The 20501-nt window shown below is 34.5% G+C and overlaps 1 protein-coding gene across 4 annotated transcripts; it reads right to left on the bottom strand.

Moving 5' to 3' along the window:
- Positions 1 to 173: 173 nt before the first annotated feature.
- usp28 (ubiquitin specific peptidase 28) lies at positions 174 to 19697 on the bottom strand. Of its 4 annotated transcripts, none has more exons than XM_079405178.1 (27): positions 19548 to 19695; positions 18777 to 18886; positions 18360 to 18434; positions 17969 to 18092; positions 17742 to 17829; positions 16627 to 16789; positions 15539 to 15625; positions 15205 to 15342; positions 14928 to 14998; positions 14126 to 14202; positions 13902 to 14050; positions 13453 to 13580; positions 13010 to 13105; positions 12733 to 12888; positions 12408 to 12622; positions 11333 to 11403; positions 10995 to 11223; positions 7686 to 7988; positions 7478 to 7614; positions 3533 to 3763; positions 3349 to 3444; positions 3062 to 3240; positions 2881 to 2959; positions 2279 to 2358; positions 2072 to 2195; positions 1235 to 1430; positions 174 to 1138 (listed from the first exon to the last, which is right to left on the bottom strand). In XM_079405178.1, the coding sequence occupies exons 3-27, from the start codon at positions 18426 to 18428 to the stop codon at positions 966 to 968; spliced, it is 3459 nt and encodes a 1152-aa protein (XP_079261304.1). In that variant the 5' UTR covers positions 18429 to 18434; positions 18777 to 18886; positions 19548 to 19695; the 3' UTR covers positions 174 to 965. The 4 variants fall into 4 exon arrangements, with proteins under 4 accessions (XP_079261304.1, XP_079261301.1, XP_079261302.1 ...); XM_079405175.1 differs by having other exon boundaries at positions 18830 to 18886; positions 19548 to 19681; XM_079405176.1 differs by lacking the exon at positions 18777 to 18886 and having other exon boundaries at positions 19548 to 19697.
- Positions 19698 to 20501: the final 804 nt, after the last annotated feature.

Here is a 20501-nt window from a genome sequence, read left to right as displayed (position 1 = left end):
AAAAGCAAAAACTATTGCTTGACAGAGAGTTATACTTCTCTTGAAACATATGTAACGTGGCAGTGTTCTGTGGATACTGACAAAGGAATTGGCCTAAAATATATATATATAATATATATAATAATGGCTAATATATAAAGAATATGATGAAATGTATGCAACTAAAACTTGTTAATGTAAAAATATTTTAAAATCTTTATTAACAATATTTTACAACATTTGTATATTTTGTAAGATAAAATATACACATCTGAAAATATATTCTTTGCACAGTTATGACTGCAGAAGGCACGACGTGATGAAACAAGCACAAATAAGAGTTCACATAGATTTACTAATAAAAGGTCATGCCTGTGGTCTCCTACATTATAACTAGTTATTATCAATGGACCTGCAGTAGATGTACAGTATAAATGGAAATCCTTATAGAATTACGATGAGAAACAGAAAATGAGAACAGATAGGGAGGAAAATACAAAAGAAAAAAGAGAACTCACAGACAGGACAGGGTGACAAAGTCAGAAATCAAATTTTTATTGAAAGGCAAAAGAGGGATAGAACAAAGGAGTGGAAAATCAGACAACCTTACTGTACAAAGAAAGAATACACAGAAGACCTTCAGCTAAGTGTAGACGGAAATAAAGTGGCTCCAGCAAATCTCCATAAAAGACTATATTTTCACGCTGTCTACAGCTCACGTGAAAAGAAGAACAGGGTAAAAGCTTTCACGCTGCCTTCACTGCCCTCTCACAAACCTGGCTTTACAAAATGTCATCTATTTGATCTTTCCTGGGATCAAACACCTACAAAGATCGAAAGCAGCCAATCAATCTCCCCAGTGAATATGTGTACCGTAGTGTGACAGAAAACGTCATTGTGCAGCGAAAATAAAATCCAGCTCAGCCTGAGGCAGAGGATAGATCACCTTGTGACTGTGCCTTGTTTTTGTTTTTTTTAACCTTGCCTCACTTCACAGTGACGACTGAGGTACTGTGAATGGACTCCATGACAGCAGTCAGGCGGCTGCACAGATCGTGGGGAGAGTTCCTCACTTTGGGGGGCTCCTTCAGGACCACCATTTCTGCAGAACAGTCCAGGACTCTGGGCAGGAATTCACTGAGCTTTTCCTGAACAGAATCTGATTATCCAAAAAACAGACAAACATGAACAACAGCATGAGCTAAGAGTCAAATTGAAATGGTCAATGTATGAAATCTGGGGGAAAAAAGCCCACCATCCATGTCCTGCCCCAGGTAGGAGCACCAGCAACTCCTGATCAGCTCTATGACGTCCAAGTCCTCTTGGCTGACGCTGTCTCTGACCATGAGGTGCATGCAAGGGATGATGCACTCATTCATGATGGTCACCGCCTCTGCCACGTCATTTTCATCTTGAATTTTAAAGAGTGTGGCTGCGTTCTCATTCAGCTCCTGCGGGTGTAACATGTACAAAGACGTTTCATATCAGATGGGATTCAAATATATTGTACGCGTCAAAGTTTCTCATGAGCCTAAAAATCTTTTGATCTAAAGGTTTGTGACAGATATATAAGACGTATATATGCCTATATATGAATGTCTTTACAAAACTACATATACCAGAGTTCAAATTCATTGGGATCAGATAAAAAAAAAGAATTAATACTTTAATACAGCAAATATGCAATAAATAAAAACTTTGTTACAAAATTAATGCTGTTCTTTTGAAACCTGAAAAAAATATCACCGTTTCCACAAAACTATTGAGCAGCACAGCTGTTCATTCCTCAGTTCATTCTACAACTAAACACACAAATCAGTATATTAGAAGGATTTCTGAAGGATCATGTGACACTGGAGTATGGCTGCTGAAAATTCAGATTTGCCATCACAGGAATAAATTACAATTTAAAATAAAAATAGTTATTTTAAATTATAATAATATATAACAATTTTACTGTTTTTATTATATCTTTGATAAAATAATTGCAGTTTTTTGTGAAAACTGGTAAAAAAGTATTTCAAAATATCTTACTGGCAACTTTTGACCACTCTTTTTTAGTATATGTTTTGGATTATTAATGTGTACATACTTTCAAACACTTTCTTCTGTAAAGTGCAATAAGTGACTGGTCCACTCCTTTCTTCTCCCCTTTCCTAAGAAGGACTGAGTTGTCCTGGTGCGCATGTGCAAGATAAATCAGAGCTTCTCTTATCCTGCAATGGAAAAGATAATTGTTGTAGTACAAACTCTCCAATTCAATGCAAAGGCAATGTCTCTTATCTCTGAGTCAACATACTTTCCATTCTGATACTGCTCGAGACCTGTCAACAAGTAGGCAAACACTGTCTTGAACATGCTGTAGTCATCATGCCATTGCTGGGAAGAGAGGGAAGAAAATATAGCTTAAAATGATCAAATACATGCACTACTGTTCAAAAGTCTTTAAAAGAAGTCTCTTATGCTCATCAAGGTTGCATTTATTTGATCAAAAATACAGTTAAAAACAGTGATATAAAATATTATTATTAATTAAAATAACTGTTTTATATTTTAATATATTTGAAAATTTTATTTATTCATGTGATTCCAAAGCTGAATTTTTAGCAGCCATTGCTCCAGTCTTCAGTTGTGCTGCTTAGTAATATATATATATATATATATATATTTATTTTTATTTTTTCAGTTTAATTCCTTACAACAGCATTTATTTAAAAAAACAGACTTTTTTGTAACATTATAAATGTCTTTACTGTCACTTTTGATCAACGCATCCCTGCTGAATAAAAGTATTAATCTCCTTAAAAGTGTAGAAAAATCTTTCTGACTCAAACTTTTAAACAGCAGTATATATTATACATTTAAGAAGAAAAAAAGAGAAGAAAGCCTTTTTGATTTTACCAAGTACTCATCCATGTCCATGTCTTCTGGTTTAATGAGACGGATTTTAGTTCTGGCCTCTCTCATGATACTGATAGCCCTACAAGGAAAAAGTACCGGTTTAGATTAGTCCAATTATTCAGTCTTAACCTATTCCCCCCAAAATACTGCATCAAGTAATTGATTTAAAAGAAATAGGTACCGAACATCAAAACTCAGGTTACGATCCGCAAACTGCTCAAGTAATGTCCTCTCAATTACACGGTTAGGTGCCTGGTTTTGGAAAAAGTAGACCAGAACATGCTGGAGTCGAGGGTCCTGCTGGGGTGTGGTCTCTTCCTGGGACAGCTCATACAATCTGGAATATTCCTCATGAAACGCCTGATGAAGAGATCCAAAAGATTTCCAAAGAAATAAACAGGGTGGGCTTGCTAAATAAAGTACTAAGTAAACTAATTTAATATCTAAGTTTATTATTTGAATATATACCTTGATGAGTCCTGCTTCAGGTCCGTCTGTGTCAAAGACCTGTCTTGCCTTGGCAATTGCAAAAATGACGCCTTGCATAGCTGGTGTTAGCATCATCTATTCAATTACAGATAAAAAAAAGTCAAAATTTTATGTTAAATTTAAGGTATGAGTAACCTAGTTTTACAATTCTTGGAACCTTTACCTCCTCATTGTAGCCATCGGCATCAGAGCGCACCAGAATCTTGCCTACATTGGGTATCTCGACCTCAGACACCTCATTCTCAGGCTGGCTGCGCACGGCCGTGGCCTGGTTCTCCTCTGTGGATGAGGCCTCCGGCTCTGCCTCTGGTCCTCCCTCATCACTGATGACCTGCTCCTCCACCTCCACCTCTGACTCAGATCTGTCTGTAGAGGCTGACTTCACCACAGGCTGCTGAGAAACACGGAGAAAGAGGGTGTTGAATGACTGTCAATGATCTTATCCACTCATTATAGTCTTTAGAGATGTTCACTCATAATGTCAATTTGTAGGCAAACCAGGAAGTCTAATTTACCATGGGATCCCTCAGGAAATTCTAATTGGTTTTTAAAACAGCGGAAATGTGAATTTCTGAGCGTCATCTGACTAGATTTACAGTAGTTTTCACCCATCAAAATGCTGTTTTGCTGTCTTTGAAGAAACCAGCAGTAGCAAGTTGGACAACGAAATGTATTTTATTTGTAATTTTCATCATTTATTCCTTTTAATGCGTCAATGCATGGATGAATGTTGAATGCTTGAAGATAGTGCTGCCCACAACAGTCTACAACAGTGATGTGGGTTTTTGTGTGCCTGAGAGTCATTATCATAATTTAAACTAAAACTGAAATCACTAAAAATGTTTTCAGTTAAAATGAAAAATGAAATTAGATTTAACATAATACATGTAATTTCAATGTAATACACTGCACATTTTGGAAGTATTTTTACGTCTAAAATATGTTTTATCAAAGTGTGTGAATAGCATGAAGTATGAATTATAATTTATTTTATGGTGAATTTGTATATTATATTTAACAAGGCATGTACAATATAAATAGTTTATTAAATTATTGTTCAAATTATTTGTAAAAATAAATGTCACATATGAGTCACAATACAATTTACTGTAAAACGGTAAAATCTCCCAGATTATATTTTATTTAAATAGTTTTATTAATATTTATCATATGATTTTTGTTAAATGCATTAGTGTTGTGTGTTTTTGTATGATGGTACTCTGTTACAGAGTCACTATGATAGCTAAAACTAAAACTGAAACCATTAAAAATGTTTTGACTACTTAAAAATAAAAATCATAAACTGAAATAAAATAAAATCTTATTTTAAGGCAACATTTCTCATTTTCATTTAGTTTAAGTTCAAGTACTAAAATAACTAAAACTAAGTAAAACTGAAAACTAAACTATAAAAACTATACAGACATATTTAAAAAAACTAACAAAAATGACAAATACACAACAAAATGACAAAAACTTTAACTAAAATTTAAATTAAAACAGAAAATTTAAAAACAAAATCTAATTCATTATATTAATAAAAACTATAATAGTGTATCAGTGATACTAAAATAACACTGGTGCTTGACAAATAACATCCAATTTATCTGACCACCGTTGTTGTCCTTATGTCACAACATTTTGTTTTAAACAGATTCACAATTCATGTTTCTGGTACAACTATATGTATGTTGTATAAAATTCTTCAAGTATTGTTAACTGCCTTATTTTGCTTATAAATTTCCTTGAATGCAATATGAGATACTAACCACTAGAGGTCCTATCACTACCATTTATGACAAGGCCTAGCAACTATATCATGTAGTGACAGCACAGTCATAAATCAGGAGCACCAATAAAATCAATGAGTCAAAGAGAGGAACAGCAGAAGAATAAATCCTGTGTTGTAAGTACAGAATGGACTTGCTGATTGAAACTCCATATACTGAGTCAATAATATCCAAGATTACGCTCTCTAAAGACTAGACAGCAAGAACACATGGCGCTTAAACAATTGCCTGTTGATTGAAGCATCAGGAAAATGTTCTCCACACTCATTTAATGACTGAAGAAAGGTAGTAATTAGGGATGTAACGATTACCGGTTTGACGATAAATCATGATAAAATTCCCCGCGGTTAGTATTACCGTTTCATATTTTAATTATCATTAAAACCGTATTCGATTACCGTGATTTAAACAACTCGCGATAAATAAATACTGTCCAGCATAAAGCAGAGTTTTCAGTAACAGTCTCACGTGCGCACAGCAGCAGAGTAGTTTCGTTCTGAGTGAAAATAGGGCGGAAAAGCTGGGAGGTTTTAAAAGAGTGCTAAGGGAATTATACAAATTAATATATCAATGAATTAATCATATGAATGTACCTCTGAAGGATCTGACTGTCTTCAGAAACAATTCGATGGCATTTTGTTTTCATCTTAGCTCCATGTAATACCTAAAGGAAGTGTTCGCGGAGTTCACAGGAATCAGCTGTAATTCAGCTTTTCCGTATAAAGCGCCACCTGCTGCCAGAGAGTGGATTTACAGACACTTATTTACATTCAGCCTGTGTGCAGTTTCTGTCTGGCCAAAAAATTGACCAAATTTGCATGACCTGCTGTAAATTTTAACCGGTTGATGAAAAACAAACTTATGTACATTTAAACAATTCAGATATGCTATATAGGATTATTTATGGAGCAGATAAAATACATATAATCATTTATTAATTATCATTTTAATTTAACCCTTTTCTTTAAAGGCTGAAATGTGTGGTCTACCTTTATGTTAAACTTTTTCAAAGCTTTATTTGAACATTTACATTATTTATTTGAACATGCTATTAAACTGGTGTCAGTCAAATTGTCATTTAAAATCCAGACCTCATTGGTAATGTTATTGTTTTAGTGATTATGCAAACAAAAAGTCATTTTATTTGCTGTTTGTTGATTTTTAAGTATGAAACTTGGTGAAGTGATTTATGTTTCGGTACTTTTTGAACATCTCCAGCACATTTTAACAATACCGTGATAATACTGATAACCGTGATAATTTTGGTCACTATAATCGTGATTAGAAATTTTCATACCGTTACATCCCTAGTAGTAATCCAGTTTATCTTGATGGTGCATGCAGGAAACACAGAGCTCAGGTTCTATTTAAAGCTCTTCTCTGACACACTGTCCCCAGCAACCCCGCATTAAACTTGAACCAGAAAGACTGAGGAATGTTGGACGGCTCTCAGCTGTCCGATGAACCTTATCCACATATTCCTTTCCAAAACTTATCCTCTTACAAAATACCAGAGCTTTTGCACAACACATCACAACGCAACAGATAAAACATTAAACATTAGACAAGAGCTAACAAACAAATTTGTAGTGCTTTAACCACTAATGTAAAGCTACAATCTTTTCTGCCATATTCCCATACATAGTTGCCAAAATATATACATAAACATCTTTTCTATATCGAAATCTTTAAAAAATACACTAAAAATTTTCAGAATTGTAATGAAAAAGAATAAAAATATATATATTTTCTATATAGAAATTCCTGACAAATGTTTAAATGTATAAAAATACAAGTTAATACACTAAATTGCTTATAATAATGTAAAATTAATTTACAATGTATTTTATATATGTCCATATACAGTATACAGTAATGATATACAGTTAAAATGAAAAATGAGTAACTTTAGTGTAATATACTGCACATTTTGGAAGTATGTTTTACATCTAAAATATGTTTTATCAAAGTGTGTGAAAAGTATGAATTACAATTTATTTTATGGTGAAATTGTATATTATATTTAACAAGACATGTACAATATAAATATAAATTATTAAAATTATTTGTAAAAATTAATGTCACATATGAGTCACATTACAATTTATTGAAAAATGATAAAAGCTCCCTGATTAAATAGTTTTATTCATATTTAACTTACATTTAGTTAAAATGTCCTCACATTAGTGTTGTGTTTTTGTGTGATGGTTAATGTTGAGGAAGAAAACTGTGACCTATATGTACTGTACGTGAAGCCTCCAGTGCTGTATATGTGACCTATTTTCTGCACATCTCAAATAACTCTTTAACACTCTCACCTGACTCTGATCTGGCTTCTCTTCATCTGGCGGGCCATGTGTCTGGCTGCTGGTGATATGCTCATCACCTCCCTCTTCCACATTCTCACTGGGCTCTGATGATATCGAGCTGAGAGCTGCTGAATTGGCCATGGGCTCTGGGAAGGGAAAGCATGTTGAAAATATACCTGCAATGGATCATCTCTGACCTGAAGAAAAAGGTTCTGACCTTCACTGTCCTGGGCAGGTGCTGGTGTTGAATCTGCGGGTGGTTCTTGGGACACGTCATTTGTTTGTTCTTGGACTGGTTCTGGGTTTGGCTCCTGCTCTGGGTTCTGTGGCTCTTCTGGGATGGGTTTCTCTGTGTGTGTTTGAACTTGCGCTTCTTCACGTTGGGCTTGGCAGAACTGCTCTTCCCATTCTCTCAGTTCCTGCTGGAACCAGCGGTTATCCTCCCGAACATAACGCCTCAGGATAGACGGGAGGGAGTCCATTCCTTTCAGAACCTGTCCTGTCTCATCATCCATGTCTTCTGTTGTTCATAAGCAAGAAAAAAGTCATGTTCAATTTCATTATTGTAGCAGATAGCAAAAGCATTACAAAAAGGCCTAAATGTTACATAAATGACTGACAGCCCAAATAACCAATAAAATCGCTGCACTGCAATTTTAGACGTCAAACCTTAAATCTTACTTAACATTCTGTGGTAAAAAGGCTCTGCAATCCATATACTTGATATCCAAAGTGGCTAGTTAATGGAGTTTTGTTCATTCAGCTCCTCAAATCAGCCCGCCAATCTCAAAAAATGCAAGTGCAAACTTGTTGTTCTTTATGACATTGACCTTTGTTCATTTTAAATTACCATGATGTTTTCTCTATTAAATAAAAAGTTTACACAAATGAAGTGTGTGCGATTACATGGAATTTTATATGGCAGTTCTGCTTCATTCTCAGAAATCTGATGATATTTGATTTACTTCCTTCTTAAATCTCAATCTGTATACTAAATGTGAGTTATTTGATTTTATTTAAAAAACAGAAGCATGCTGAATGGACTCTGGTGTGAATCTCCAGTTTCAATAACTTTCTGTTGCTTTCTGTTTTTTTCACAATGATAAGCTATGATAAACTGCAGGGCCCTATGATTTCTGTGATGCAGCACACTGAATCATGGAATCCAGTCATAAAAATGGAATTTACAGTATAATGCGGAATGTCACGGAATTTGCCAAATTTTGGATGGATACATCAAAAGTTGGCCAGTCCAGCTAAATCAAAACGTGATATAGACTAGTGTCTGTGAATATTAAGCTGCAAAAATACCATTTAAATATGAATCCTGCATATTCTGCATGTCTCAGTGTGAATGAATGGCGCTGACGGGCGGTTTTGTTTACTGCACACTAGGGATGTAACGATTACCGGTTTGACGATAAATCATGATAAAATTCCCCGCGGTTAGTATTACCGTTTCATATTTTAATTATCATTAAAACCGTATTCGATTACCGTGATTTAAACAACTCGCGATAAATAAATACTGTCCAGCATAAAGCAGAGTTTTCAGTAACAGTCTCACGTGCGCACAGCAGCAGAGTAGTTTCGTTCTGAGTGAAAATAGGGCGGAAAAGCTGGGAGGTTTTAAAAGAGTGCTAAGGGAATTATACAAATTAATATATCAATGAATTAATCATATGAATGTACCTCTGAAGGATCTGACTGTCTTCAGAAACAATTCGATGGCATTTTGTTTTCATCTTAGCTCCATGTAATACCTAAAGGAAGTGTTCGCGGAGTTCACAGGAATCAGCTGTAATTCAGCTTTTCCGTATAAAGCGCCACCTGCTGCCAGAGAGTGGATTTACAGACACTTATTTACATTCAGCCTGTGTGCAGTTTCTGTCTGGCCAAAAAATTGACCAAATTTGCATGACCTGCTGTAAATTTTAACCGGTTGATGAAAAACAAACTTATGTACATTTAAACAATTCAGATATGCTATATAGGATTATTTATGGAGCAGATAAAATACATATAATCATTTATTAATTATCATTTTAATTTAACCCTTTTCTTTAAAGGCTGAAATGTGTGGTCTACCTTTATGTTAAACTTTTTCAAAGCTTTATTTGAACATTTACATTATTTATTTGAACATGCTATTAAACTGGTGTCAGTCAAATTGTCATTTAAAATCCAGACCTCATTGGTAATGTTATTGTTTTAGTGATTATGCAAACAAAAAGTCATTTTATTTGCTGTTTGTTGATTTTTAAGTATGAAACTTGGTGAAGTGATTTATGTTTCGGTACTTTTTGAACATCTCCAGCACATTTTAACAATACCGTGATAATACTGATAACCGTGATAATTTTGGTCACTATAATCGTGATTAGAAATTTTCATACCGTTACATCCCTACTGCACACACACTGAAGCGTGCATGAGGCTCGCAGTGTTTCCAGCCTCTTCCAGTCACTTCATGAGCATTTTACCATTTCTTTTGAGTAAAACTATCATCATATCATATAAAAACAGAAACCTAGAGGTCTTCACAGCAACTTGTCAAAATAAAAGAAACTGTGACAGAATAATACAATTATTATTAAAACATTACTTTTAAAAGAATATTAACCAGAAAAGTTATTTACCAGAATTTATTTAGCAGAAAAATGTAAATACACAACACAGTATTTCTGAAAATGAAAATAAAAATAATAATAATAATACATTATTTTTTAAAATAAAATAAATTAGTTAGAGATGCTTTTGATTATTGATATTTGGTAAAATAAATATTTGGTAAAAATCTAATTAAATTTGAGGAAAAAATAAAACATCATAGGGCTTTAAAATTTAAATTTTTGTTAAACCTTTACTAAATTGCTGTTTAATATTGTAAGTTTCATGATTTCAATTAATTAAACATGCTTTTTGATGAATAAAATTTTATTAAACCATTAAAACAGAGTCTAGAAAAATTAAAACGGAAAGATGTAACTTTGAAAAAAATAAAAGAAATTTGGTAAAAAATATAACGGATTTCACAGGGCCCTAAAACTGCATTAGAAGTAATTTATTCCAAAAAATCAAACAAAAAGACAGCAAGTCAACTTGCAATGTCATTTTGTTTGACAGGCATAGATAGAGTACCTGCCTTTAAATAATGATATCTGTGTTTATAAAACACTTTTTTATTGCATTTTAATATAAAAATATTTGCATAATGCATTAAACGTCCACCCCTATTTCAAATAAATATTCATAGCAATTTATTTTTTACAGAAACTACTAAGAAAACTAATCAAAATAAAAAGCATTAGGTACTAAAAAGCATTAAGAATATTTGATGTTCACAGCTTGGCAGAGACTCTCATATACCCCCAAAAATAAAGTCTGCCAACAAATCTATCAGCATTAATTTCTGAAAGAAATCAGAGCTAAAGCCAAAGCCTTAAATCAAGTGTGTGATGTGCTTGGCTCCTTCAGCAAAATCTAAGTGCAGATGCGTAATCTGAGAAGCACATGGGGAAAGTACCTGCTATGAGGTATGGCAGCTTGTCATTGATGTACATGAGGCAGTAGGCGCTGGCGTTGGTCATACCACCGTACGAGTCTCGAACCAGTTCCTCCCAGGTCGACTCTGTCACCATTACATCGTTGTACTTTAGCCAGCGTTTATTAGCATGATCATAGATGTACGCCCAGTAATGGCCAGCGGAGGCCTGTCCTTCATGGACGAGCACAGCGTGTAGCCTATAGGGTACCTGGAAGCATCAAATAAGAAGTCAGGGTACATTGAGGTGTCATGCAAATTTCTTGAAAGGGCTCAGTCAATATAAAAGTACCAACGAGTGTTCAGGATATAGACTTTACCTGACACAGACTGTTATCTGAGTACATGCCCTCCAGGGCCTGGCTGACCTTGTCAATGCTGCCTTTCAGCTCTGCACACAGAGAGGAAACACAGATCAATACGCTACGCTTGAGGCCAGGATCCTGATACAGTCATAAACGCATTAGGATAACTGCTTGTGAATAACGATGGCCTTCAGAACAGAAAAATTAAAATGCACATTACAGCTCGGATACAAAACCTAGTGAGCTGCCTCGCTGCCTACATAGACAGCTGTCTTCTGTGGCAACAAGAACTCTGCGTGCCAAACAAATAGCACTCAGCATACAAAGTGCACAGAAGATTTGACTCAAATCAAAATAATAAAAAACGAAAGCATAAACAAACATAGCACATAGTAAAACAGTCAGTATTTTTAAAGCATTTATATCAGTACTAAAGCAATTTTCAGTTAATTATTTAAATTATTTTTTTCAAAGTATCTTGAGCGTCTTGAATTTACATTTTCACAGATAAAATGTGTATCCTGTTATTAACTACGGTATGTGTGTAGTAGTAGGTCATCCAGGTTTTTTCAGCTACTGTTTTATGAATAATGTTAATATTTGGCCATACAAGTTTGGTGTAGGTATGAATTTCAATGTTTTTGAAAAAAAGTATGATTTTGAATATGCTGATTTGTTGCTCAAGAAACATTATTATTCTTATTATTATCAATGTTGAAACAGCTGTGGTGCTTTTTGTGGAAATTGGGATTTTTTAATATTATTTGATGAATAAACAGCATTTATTTGAAATGTAAAACTTTTGTAAGATTATTAATGTCTTTACTGTCACTTTTGATCAATTTAATGTGTCCTTGCTAATAAAAGCATTTGTTAAAAAAAAAAAAAAATTTTTGACACTACACATTCAACATATTGCTTTCTACATAGGAGGCAAATTGGCACATTCATAATTACACTGCATTATCTTTTAGGACAGTCTTTGCATCTAGAGTGTGCCTAAGATGCCTTAAAATCACTAGGATTTGAGGCAGAGTTTATGTGTTTACTTAAAAACACTGATTCAAGCTTCACTCAATGAAGAATCTACCGTTTACGGTGTTCTCAACTTCTACTCTCCAGCGCTGTAAGCAGCTCCTAACGAAGTACAGCTCTTCCTCGGTCACGCTGTGGGGGGCTGGTTGAAGTGGCACCTCCATGAGGGGTCTGCACTGAGTAAAAGGCTTGTGTATGGGAGTTCTCTGTGTAGCTGTCTGCGGGCAGCCCGAGCCATCTGATGAGCCTGCATCGTCTGGTTCTGTTTGACTACAGCAAGAAATTAAACATTTAGACGGGGACAAACACAGAAGAGAAAACACAATAGGCACAGTTTGTCACACAGCTGATGAGTAAGAACGCAGGAAAACGAGCCTTGCCTGCTGTCACCTGAGCTGGGTTCTGTGTGTGCTGCAGGGTTTGTAGGTACTGAGGCTGGAGACACATTTGTGGGTTTCGTGGTGGCAAACTCCAGCACATACTGCAACATATCTGCCAGGGGGTATTTGGTTGGCCCTGAGCCATAGTTTTTATATCTTTAAAAAAGAAAGTCATAGTTTAATATTTAAAATTGAAAGACAAACCACAAATAACAATTTTAAAACATTACTTGCAGTTTTGACCAGGATTTAGCCACTATTTGGCTTTTGAATGTACCCCTCAAGTTTCTGCTGTAGAACTGTTAACTGGTCCTTGAGTCTCTTGACTTCTCCTCTCCTACCATGAGTCTGATCAACATTTTTGTGGAGGTACCTGCTCACAGAAAAAGTGAATTGCCATTTACCATAGCTTTTTTATGCTTTGAAGAGACAAAATAAACAAATAAATAAATAGCTAAGTAAACTAATAAATTAATAAGTAAATATTTCATTAAATAAATAAATAAATATTTTTTTAATACAAAAAATAAATATATTTATACAAAAATGTGCATAATTAAAAATAAATAAATAAATCTAGAAACAAACAAATACAAATAAATAAATATTTAAAATAAATATTTATTTATATATATATTTATAAATTAACATGTATATCTACGAATAGATAAATCTACAAACAAATAAATAAATACAAGCTGTAGTAATGACATTTCTCACCTGTCCATATAGATCACTTGGGGAAACTCCAGTTTTTTGTGTATTTTTTCTGGTCGCCCTAAAGACTGATTGAACTCAAATCTGGACAGCTCAAAGGTCAACACTGGTGGAAGCTTAGAAAACCACCTCTGCAAACAATGAAAAACCACATACTTTTAATTAATTTAAAAGAACATGCATGATTCACAATAATATCCTTATTTTGTTTTCATTATAATATCTTGATATCTTTGAGCCTTCCTTAGCTAAAAACACAAGAGCATGGTGCCAGCAACACCAAGGTCATGGGTTTGATTCCCAAGAAAAGACTAATAAATTGCGTACCTTGAATGCAAAGTTTCTTTGGATAAAAGTGTCTGCCAAATGCATAAATGTTAATGCAATGTAAACATCAGAATAAATGACAGGAGTTCATATAATTGTATGTAGTTAAAGTAAAAAAAACTCACCTCCTGGCCAGAGGACATTGTCTGATCTGAATGAAGCGATTCAATCTCTCCTTCAACCATGGCACCCTCCAAACATTCATCTAAATTATTGAAGCCGTTCACTTGCAGAGGGTATTGTCCAAATTGCTCAATGTTGGACATAATCTTTCCTGCACACAATTACACAACTATCATCAAGGACTGTGATAAACAGAATAATTACAGAAGAAATATCATTCTCTTACCTTCATGAAGTCTCTCAGCCACAAATGTGCCATAAAACAGCTGGACCATGGGGTTGTTTTGTTTATCCTCTGGGTTACTGAAAATAACAGCTGCCATGTTTTATTTTTGGGACAAAAATAATTCCTGGCAAGTACGTTAGCAACCAAATATACCATAGGGTAATTATTCATGATTCTTTAACAAATGCTACACTCATTACCATTTATTAATTAACCCTCCACAGCAAGATGTTGCCTTGGGGTAACAAACACATTTTCTTCATGTTCCAAGCACATGATGCATATAAGATGGCAATAAAAATATTTTAAATAAACCATTAAAAAGCTTTGTCTTAGTCACACTATTTTTTAAATACATTTTAAAATCATTTTCTGGCATGATGCACCCTGTGGTGGATTTGTGCGCTGGAGAACTGCCCTCAAAAAGATTTTTTTAAGTTTTCCACCCTTAAAAAATGATTCACATTACTTAGTAAGTTAAGTTCATTTTAAAAGAGTTTATGAAGAATCGCTTGAATGTGTTTCTTGCCAAAAAGGAACATTGTGAAACTGTGGAATGGATTAAGGATGCAGTGAACATAGATGTAGCCACTACAAAATATTGCCGTTATCAAATATCAAATGTAATTATTTTTTATTTAGACCAGTTTGTATTATATTATACAACTTTAATGATATTAATATTTTTGCGGTCCATTTTTTGGTAAACATTTAACATTTAATGCATCAAAAATTAAAGCATCAAAATGAAGTCATGCTCACTTCATCAAAGGCTATTATTATTTATAATTCATGAACTTACTTTCCATTAGCAGCCAGCTGGAATGCATCCTCGAGCCAGTCAAGCAACTTGTGTGTGAATTCACTGACATCCTAGAATAAGCAAGCTTAAAATAAACACTGTTTCCCAAGAATACAACACAGTGTCTGTTTAGAAGAAGCTCTAATGTAGCTTTATAAAGTGCTGTGACTGGCAAACATATCAAGATACTTTTTATTAGCCCGTCATTTGCAACTGTTTCATTTTAAAATTAGCCCCTGACAGAACAGCTGTGAATCATATTATTTAAATGATGTACCTGTTGTGCCTCACTGGTTCTAAATGCATCCCTGAGAAGCTCGACTGCTGCAGAAGGGTCTACAAACCTACGGTTTGAGCCCACCATCAGAGCAAACAGGCAACGCAACTCCTGCATGAAGGCAATGTTTCTTTTCTCCTGCAACAGAAATCCAGTCAGCGCACAGTGGAATAGTTCACATATGCATGTAGATCTACTAGTGAAGCTGAGCAGCATTGGCATAAAGATAGAGAGTAATTAATGAATTTTAATTTAAAAATTGAAAATTTTCTGAAAACATTCAATACAACAGAAAGACTAAACGATACCGATGCTCATCTGGCAGATTACTCACTGAATGGCTCTTGCATTTCTCCAGCACACGCTCAGACAGGCAGTAATTGAGCACCAGTCTACGGAACACCGGCAGATGGAACAGAGACTAAACATAAGAGAATTTCATTTTTAGGCCACAAACAATTATAGTCGCATTATTTGACCAGTTTTATAGACACAGTTGTTGCTTATTTTGTTGTCATGTTTAGTAGTATATTTTGATTTCTTGTGAGGATTACCCTTGTTGTGTTTTATGTGCCAAGTTTTAAAGTATTTTATGTTCTGTGTCTTTTGGGCTATAGATGTGATACTATCAACAATTTAAGAAGCAAACAAGAGATATAGTGTGCAATCTTTGCTGGCATATAAAAATAAAGATATCCCACCTTATATACTGAAACACTGAACACATGCACAACAGATTTGCAATAGCAGGAAACAAATAGCAGGACACAATATTTGCTCATGTTGGTCAAAATCAACATGCATCATTTTAAAAAGCACAAATGAAAACTTAGTGGTAATGCATTATACTAGAGATATTCATATTCATGCTGGGACTGTTTTCAAATGACATCATTAAACTGCATTACAAATTAACAAAAGATTGTTTGTTACAATCTGTAGCCATAAACTCACTCCATGAGTTCATGCCTCTCTTTATCATCAAAACAATGCTCTATTTAATTAGCTCAGACATCTATCAATATCAGTGAAGGCTTATATTTCAACACAGACATTTGAGAAGCCTCGCTAAATTCAGTCTGGAATGGATATAATAAAATTACAGCTCTGAGACACTTCTGCAGTCAGGAACAGAAAAAAACAGACACTCCACCTGATCTTCTCTATTCTCCAGTCATTAGCAACACCGCTAATTTAATTTACACTATGGCCAGATGATGTAACAGGTTAGAAGAGAGCCATTACTACAGTCCTTTTGTTTTACAATTGGATTTCCAAATGAATCTGTTAAATTATTCTATAAAATTAAAATGTTCAACACTCACAATTACCTTTCACAACACAGTTTTTTCATAATGAAACTCATTCTAAAGATTCAGCTTACCAAAATACCAAAAATTTGTGATTAAAAACTCCACGCACCTGAATGACAGCACTGAACCAGCAGGTATTTCCCACATTACGGATACCCACAGGACAGTCCTCCTGTCGGATCCAGTCAGCAGGGCTGCAGCTCTCTCCAGACCCCTCACACCTCTTTCTTTTCATACGGGCCGCATTCTCTTCTGCACTAACCTCAAGAGCCCTAGAGTAAAAACAGGAGTAGGTAAGACAGTCAAGACCAGCGTCTGATATTTACAGCTGCTCGTGATTTCTAAATTCACACAAAACCACTGTAGCAGGAGAGAGAAGCAATTGTAACGCTCTAACTGTTTCATTCACACTCAGGTTAGAGTCATGGCACTTGCTTAGCATATGGTTAATAAAATTCCTTCTCTCTGCCAAAGAAAAGGGTGTTAAAAATTTATTTTAAATTTTTTTCCTTTAAATTATTTTGAGAAATAATGTTTGAAGGTGTCAAAAAATGATCCTGTTTTGATGCCCTTGATAACCAGGTTGTTGTTTGAAAGTTAACATGAATGAGGCAACTGAAACAGTAAAATTAATTGTAACATGACATGCTGGGGAATGTTTTTGACTTGTTAGCTGATTAGTATATTTTAGTAAAGATAATTTAACTTATTTCAGATACTTACTGTATTTTAGAAACATTTAGTACAGTTAAAAATAGCATCATAGAACAGAAAAACCTATTCATTAACATTAAAGAGCATTAAAGCAATAATATTATTTTAAGGTGTGCTTTTATTTGTCTTCCAACTATTGGGTCGGGAAGATTTTTTTTTTATGTTTCTGAAAGAGGTCTCATTTATTTGCCATTGATTTGATCAAAATATAGCGACAACATTATTATTCTGAAATATCATTACAATTATTTTCTATTATAATATATATTACAATGTAATTTATTCTTGCGATGGCAAAGCAGAATTACTCAAGCCATTACTCCAGTTTTCAGTGTCACATGATCCTTCAGAAATCATTCTAATAATATTTAATGTGTCCTTGCTGAATAAAGCTAATAATGTACTTTTGGCACATGCAAATATTTATCAGATGACTTGTACATTTGCAGTAGTCAATGAGTTATGAAAGAAAGTGTAAAAATGTTACAGTTGCCCCTATTGGTAATGAACCTGTGCAGCTCTCTCTGCTCCGCTTCTGCCTGCTGTGACTCCTGAAGACTTAGCTCAATGGCGGTCTGCAGATCATCTTTAGCAGCACCTGAGAACAAGTCCATACTACATGAGCATAAAATAAACATCACAACATTATCTGTCACACTGTTATATAAGTGAGTTAATCTTCAGAAAGTGTGATGACATGAAAGTCATTTGATATTAATAGTGTCATTTAAGCCCACCGTTCTGTGTATTGGAGGTGTTCCTCTCATTATTGGCTTTAGTTGGTTCTTCAGGTATGTGCTCCTCTTCTGGGGGCTGGGTGGTCAGTAGCCCAATGGCATGGCTGATGTCACCTTGACTAGCCTGGATAAAGAGTTTTCTCACAATTAGTCATCACTACTGAAATAAATGAACACGATTTGCTGTGTTTTAGCACATGCTGTGTTTTAGTACCACATCTAGGTTACCCAACCCTCACCGCTGAACGTAAGAGAAACTCTCACACATGGTATGATTTCCATATTTACAAACATTTGTCGAGCTTATTTTCTATTAATAGCCATGTCAGTATCATTACATCTGCTGCTTGTGTTATAAACACATGGATAAGTGCTGCTGTACTAAACATACGTTCAGGGTGCTCTGGAGGACCTGCAGATCCTGAATGCCAGTAATCTCTTTGAGCTGGTTAAGCAGCATTTGGCTCTGAAAAAGACAAGGAAACACGCTGTTTTTAATTTCTGTGGATCAAAAATTCAAATGCTTTGCCACAGGCATATTGAAGATACTTCTGTTTGTGATAACAAGACCCACTTGAGCAATTAACCACTCAATAACAGGATCCATTCCAGAAAAAAAGAGCAGGTGTGAACTGATCAAAACAAGAATATGATATGAGACACAATTTGCACTTGGATTTATCACCCAGCATAATCGCATTTCTGACTCAGGTGTCAAATGAGTGTGGGTTGGAGGAGTCTATAGCTAAGTACAGTATGCCTGAAAATAGGCATATGGCAAAATGTAACATGTGGCATGTAAACATACCCAGATAATAGATGCAGGACTATATAATAGATGCAACAGAACTATATAAAGACCTTTTGACAGCAGGTGGGAATGTCAGCATGGCTGTGGAGGCAGCCAGACGCCCTAGGCTGGGAGCAGAAGACATATATGGTGAGCTGGAGGCCTGTGAGCGGCACTCAGAGCTCTATTTTGGGCATTCGACACAGATAGCACTTGTGTTGATCATAGAAAAGCTCGAGTGACAAAAGCAAACACAAGAAAATTAACTAATTCCTAGATTTAATTCAGAAGGTAGTGTTGAGTATTTAAAAACTTAACTTAGAGCAAATAATTTAATGGAAAAATACTAATTTAAACATTTAAAACCCTTGAGAACAGAATCAGAATCAGAAGTCAGAATGGTAGTTTTTTGAAAACAATCCTTATGGGATTAAATAATCATCCAAAAATCAAACAAGTGCATAAACTGGACGTTGGATACTGGATACTATATTTGATTCTGAATTTTGTGTAATGCTTGTCAGAATGATTATTCAATGAGAAAGGGTTCCAATGGGTTTCAATGGACGGGTTCAGGATAGAAATGACTATAGTATATGTTTAAGATTTTATAAACATAAATTAAATTAAATATTACAAGTTAGCTCAAATATAATCAGCCTACAACATCTACTAACTGTTTAAAGCAAATAAAAAGGTGACAGCCACTGCTGTTCTATATCTCATTAACACAAACCGTGTTACCATTTTTCATTTGAATACATTTTCTGTAAAACACAACACACTCACCGAGTTTTCAGACGTTTCCCCATGTTCAAAATCCTGTTCAACTCTCATGGCAATGACTTAAAAAAAATAATTATCCAGATTGCTTCGCCCTGACTCAAGATTGTGACCTACTCCATATGCCCCCACACACACACACCCACTCAAGCGCGCGCTGGGAAACGTCGTGCTCGCGCTTGGTAAACAGTCAGGAAACGTCAAAGGAAACTTAACACTGAACCTATTAATCATGGCAGCCTAACTTAGACAGAGGTAATGTGGATTACACTAAAATAAATGTCAATTTTGGTTTGCTGAAAAATATAGGCAATAAATGATTTAATTTAGACCTAAAAAAAATAAAATGGTGCCATGTGGTAAAATAGCATTTAGTCACTGCTAAACAAAATGACAAGCATACACTTAATTTGATAATTGAAGTTACTAAATTAATACGGATTCTCCTTAATTTATGAAACTTAATTTTTGCTTAATTTCTTTGAAGACAGTGACTTGCACTGTAATTTGTAGCCTATAATATTTTTGGCGGAAAATACTGTTACTTTCGTTAGGGTATGTAAATAAAACTAATAAACTAATAAATATAAATACATAACCTCTTCAAATCTTTAGGGCCAATAATAAGGAATCATATTCTTCATGATAAGCTTAGTGCAGTCTGACAGAATGTGGCAATAATTTAAGGTTGACTGTTAGAAAACCTGTTGAAAATATAAGAAAAATCTGCTTAAACTTGTATCGTTCTATTGGCTACCACATTATATCACTGTATTTACTGTGTATTTGCTAAATGTCAAAAAAGAATGTCCTTACTATATTTAAAATACATTACAATGACCTTAAAATATGCTCACGTTTGTTTTTCTTTATCTCATTCTAAAAAAGCAGCATTACAATTTCCTACTCAATATATACATTTGAAATAAAGAAATAAAATCTGTATTTTAAGATGATTTT

Source organism: Barbus barbus (genome assembly GCF_936440315.1).
Source record: "Barbus barbus genome assembly, chromosome: 43".
Classification (NCBI taxonomy): Eukaryota; Metazoa; Chordata; class Actinopteri; order Cypriniformes; family Cyprinidae; genus Barbus; species Barbus barbus.
Note: the sequence above shows the minus strand (reverse complement) of the source record. Positions and strands in the feature narration are given on the sequence as shown.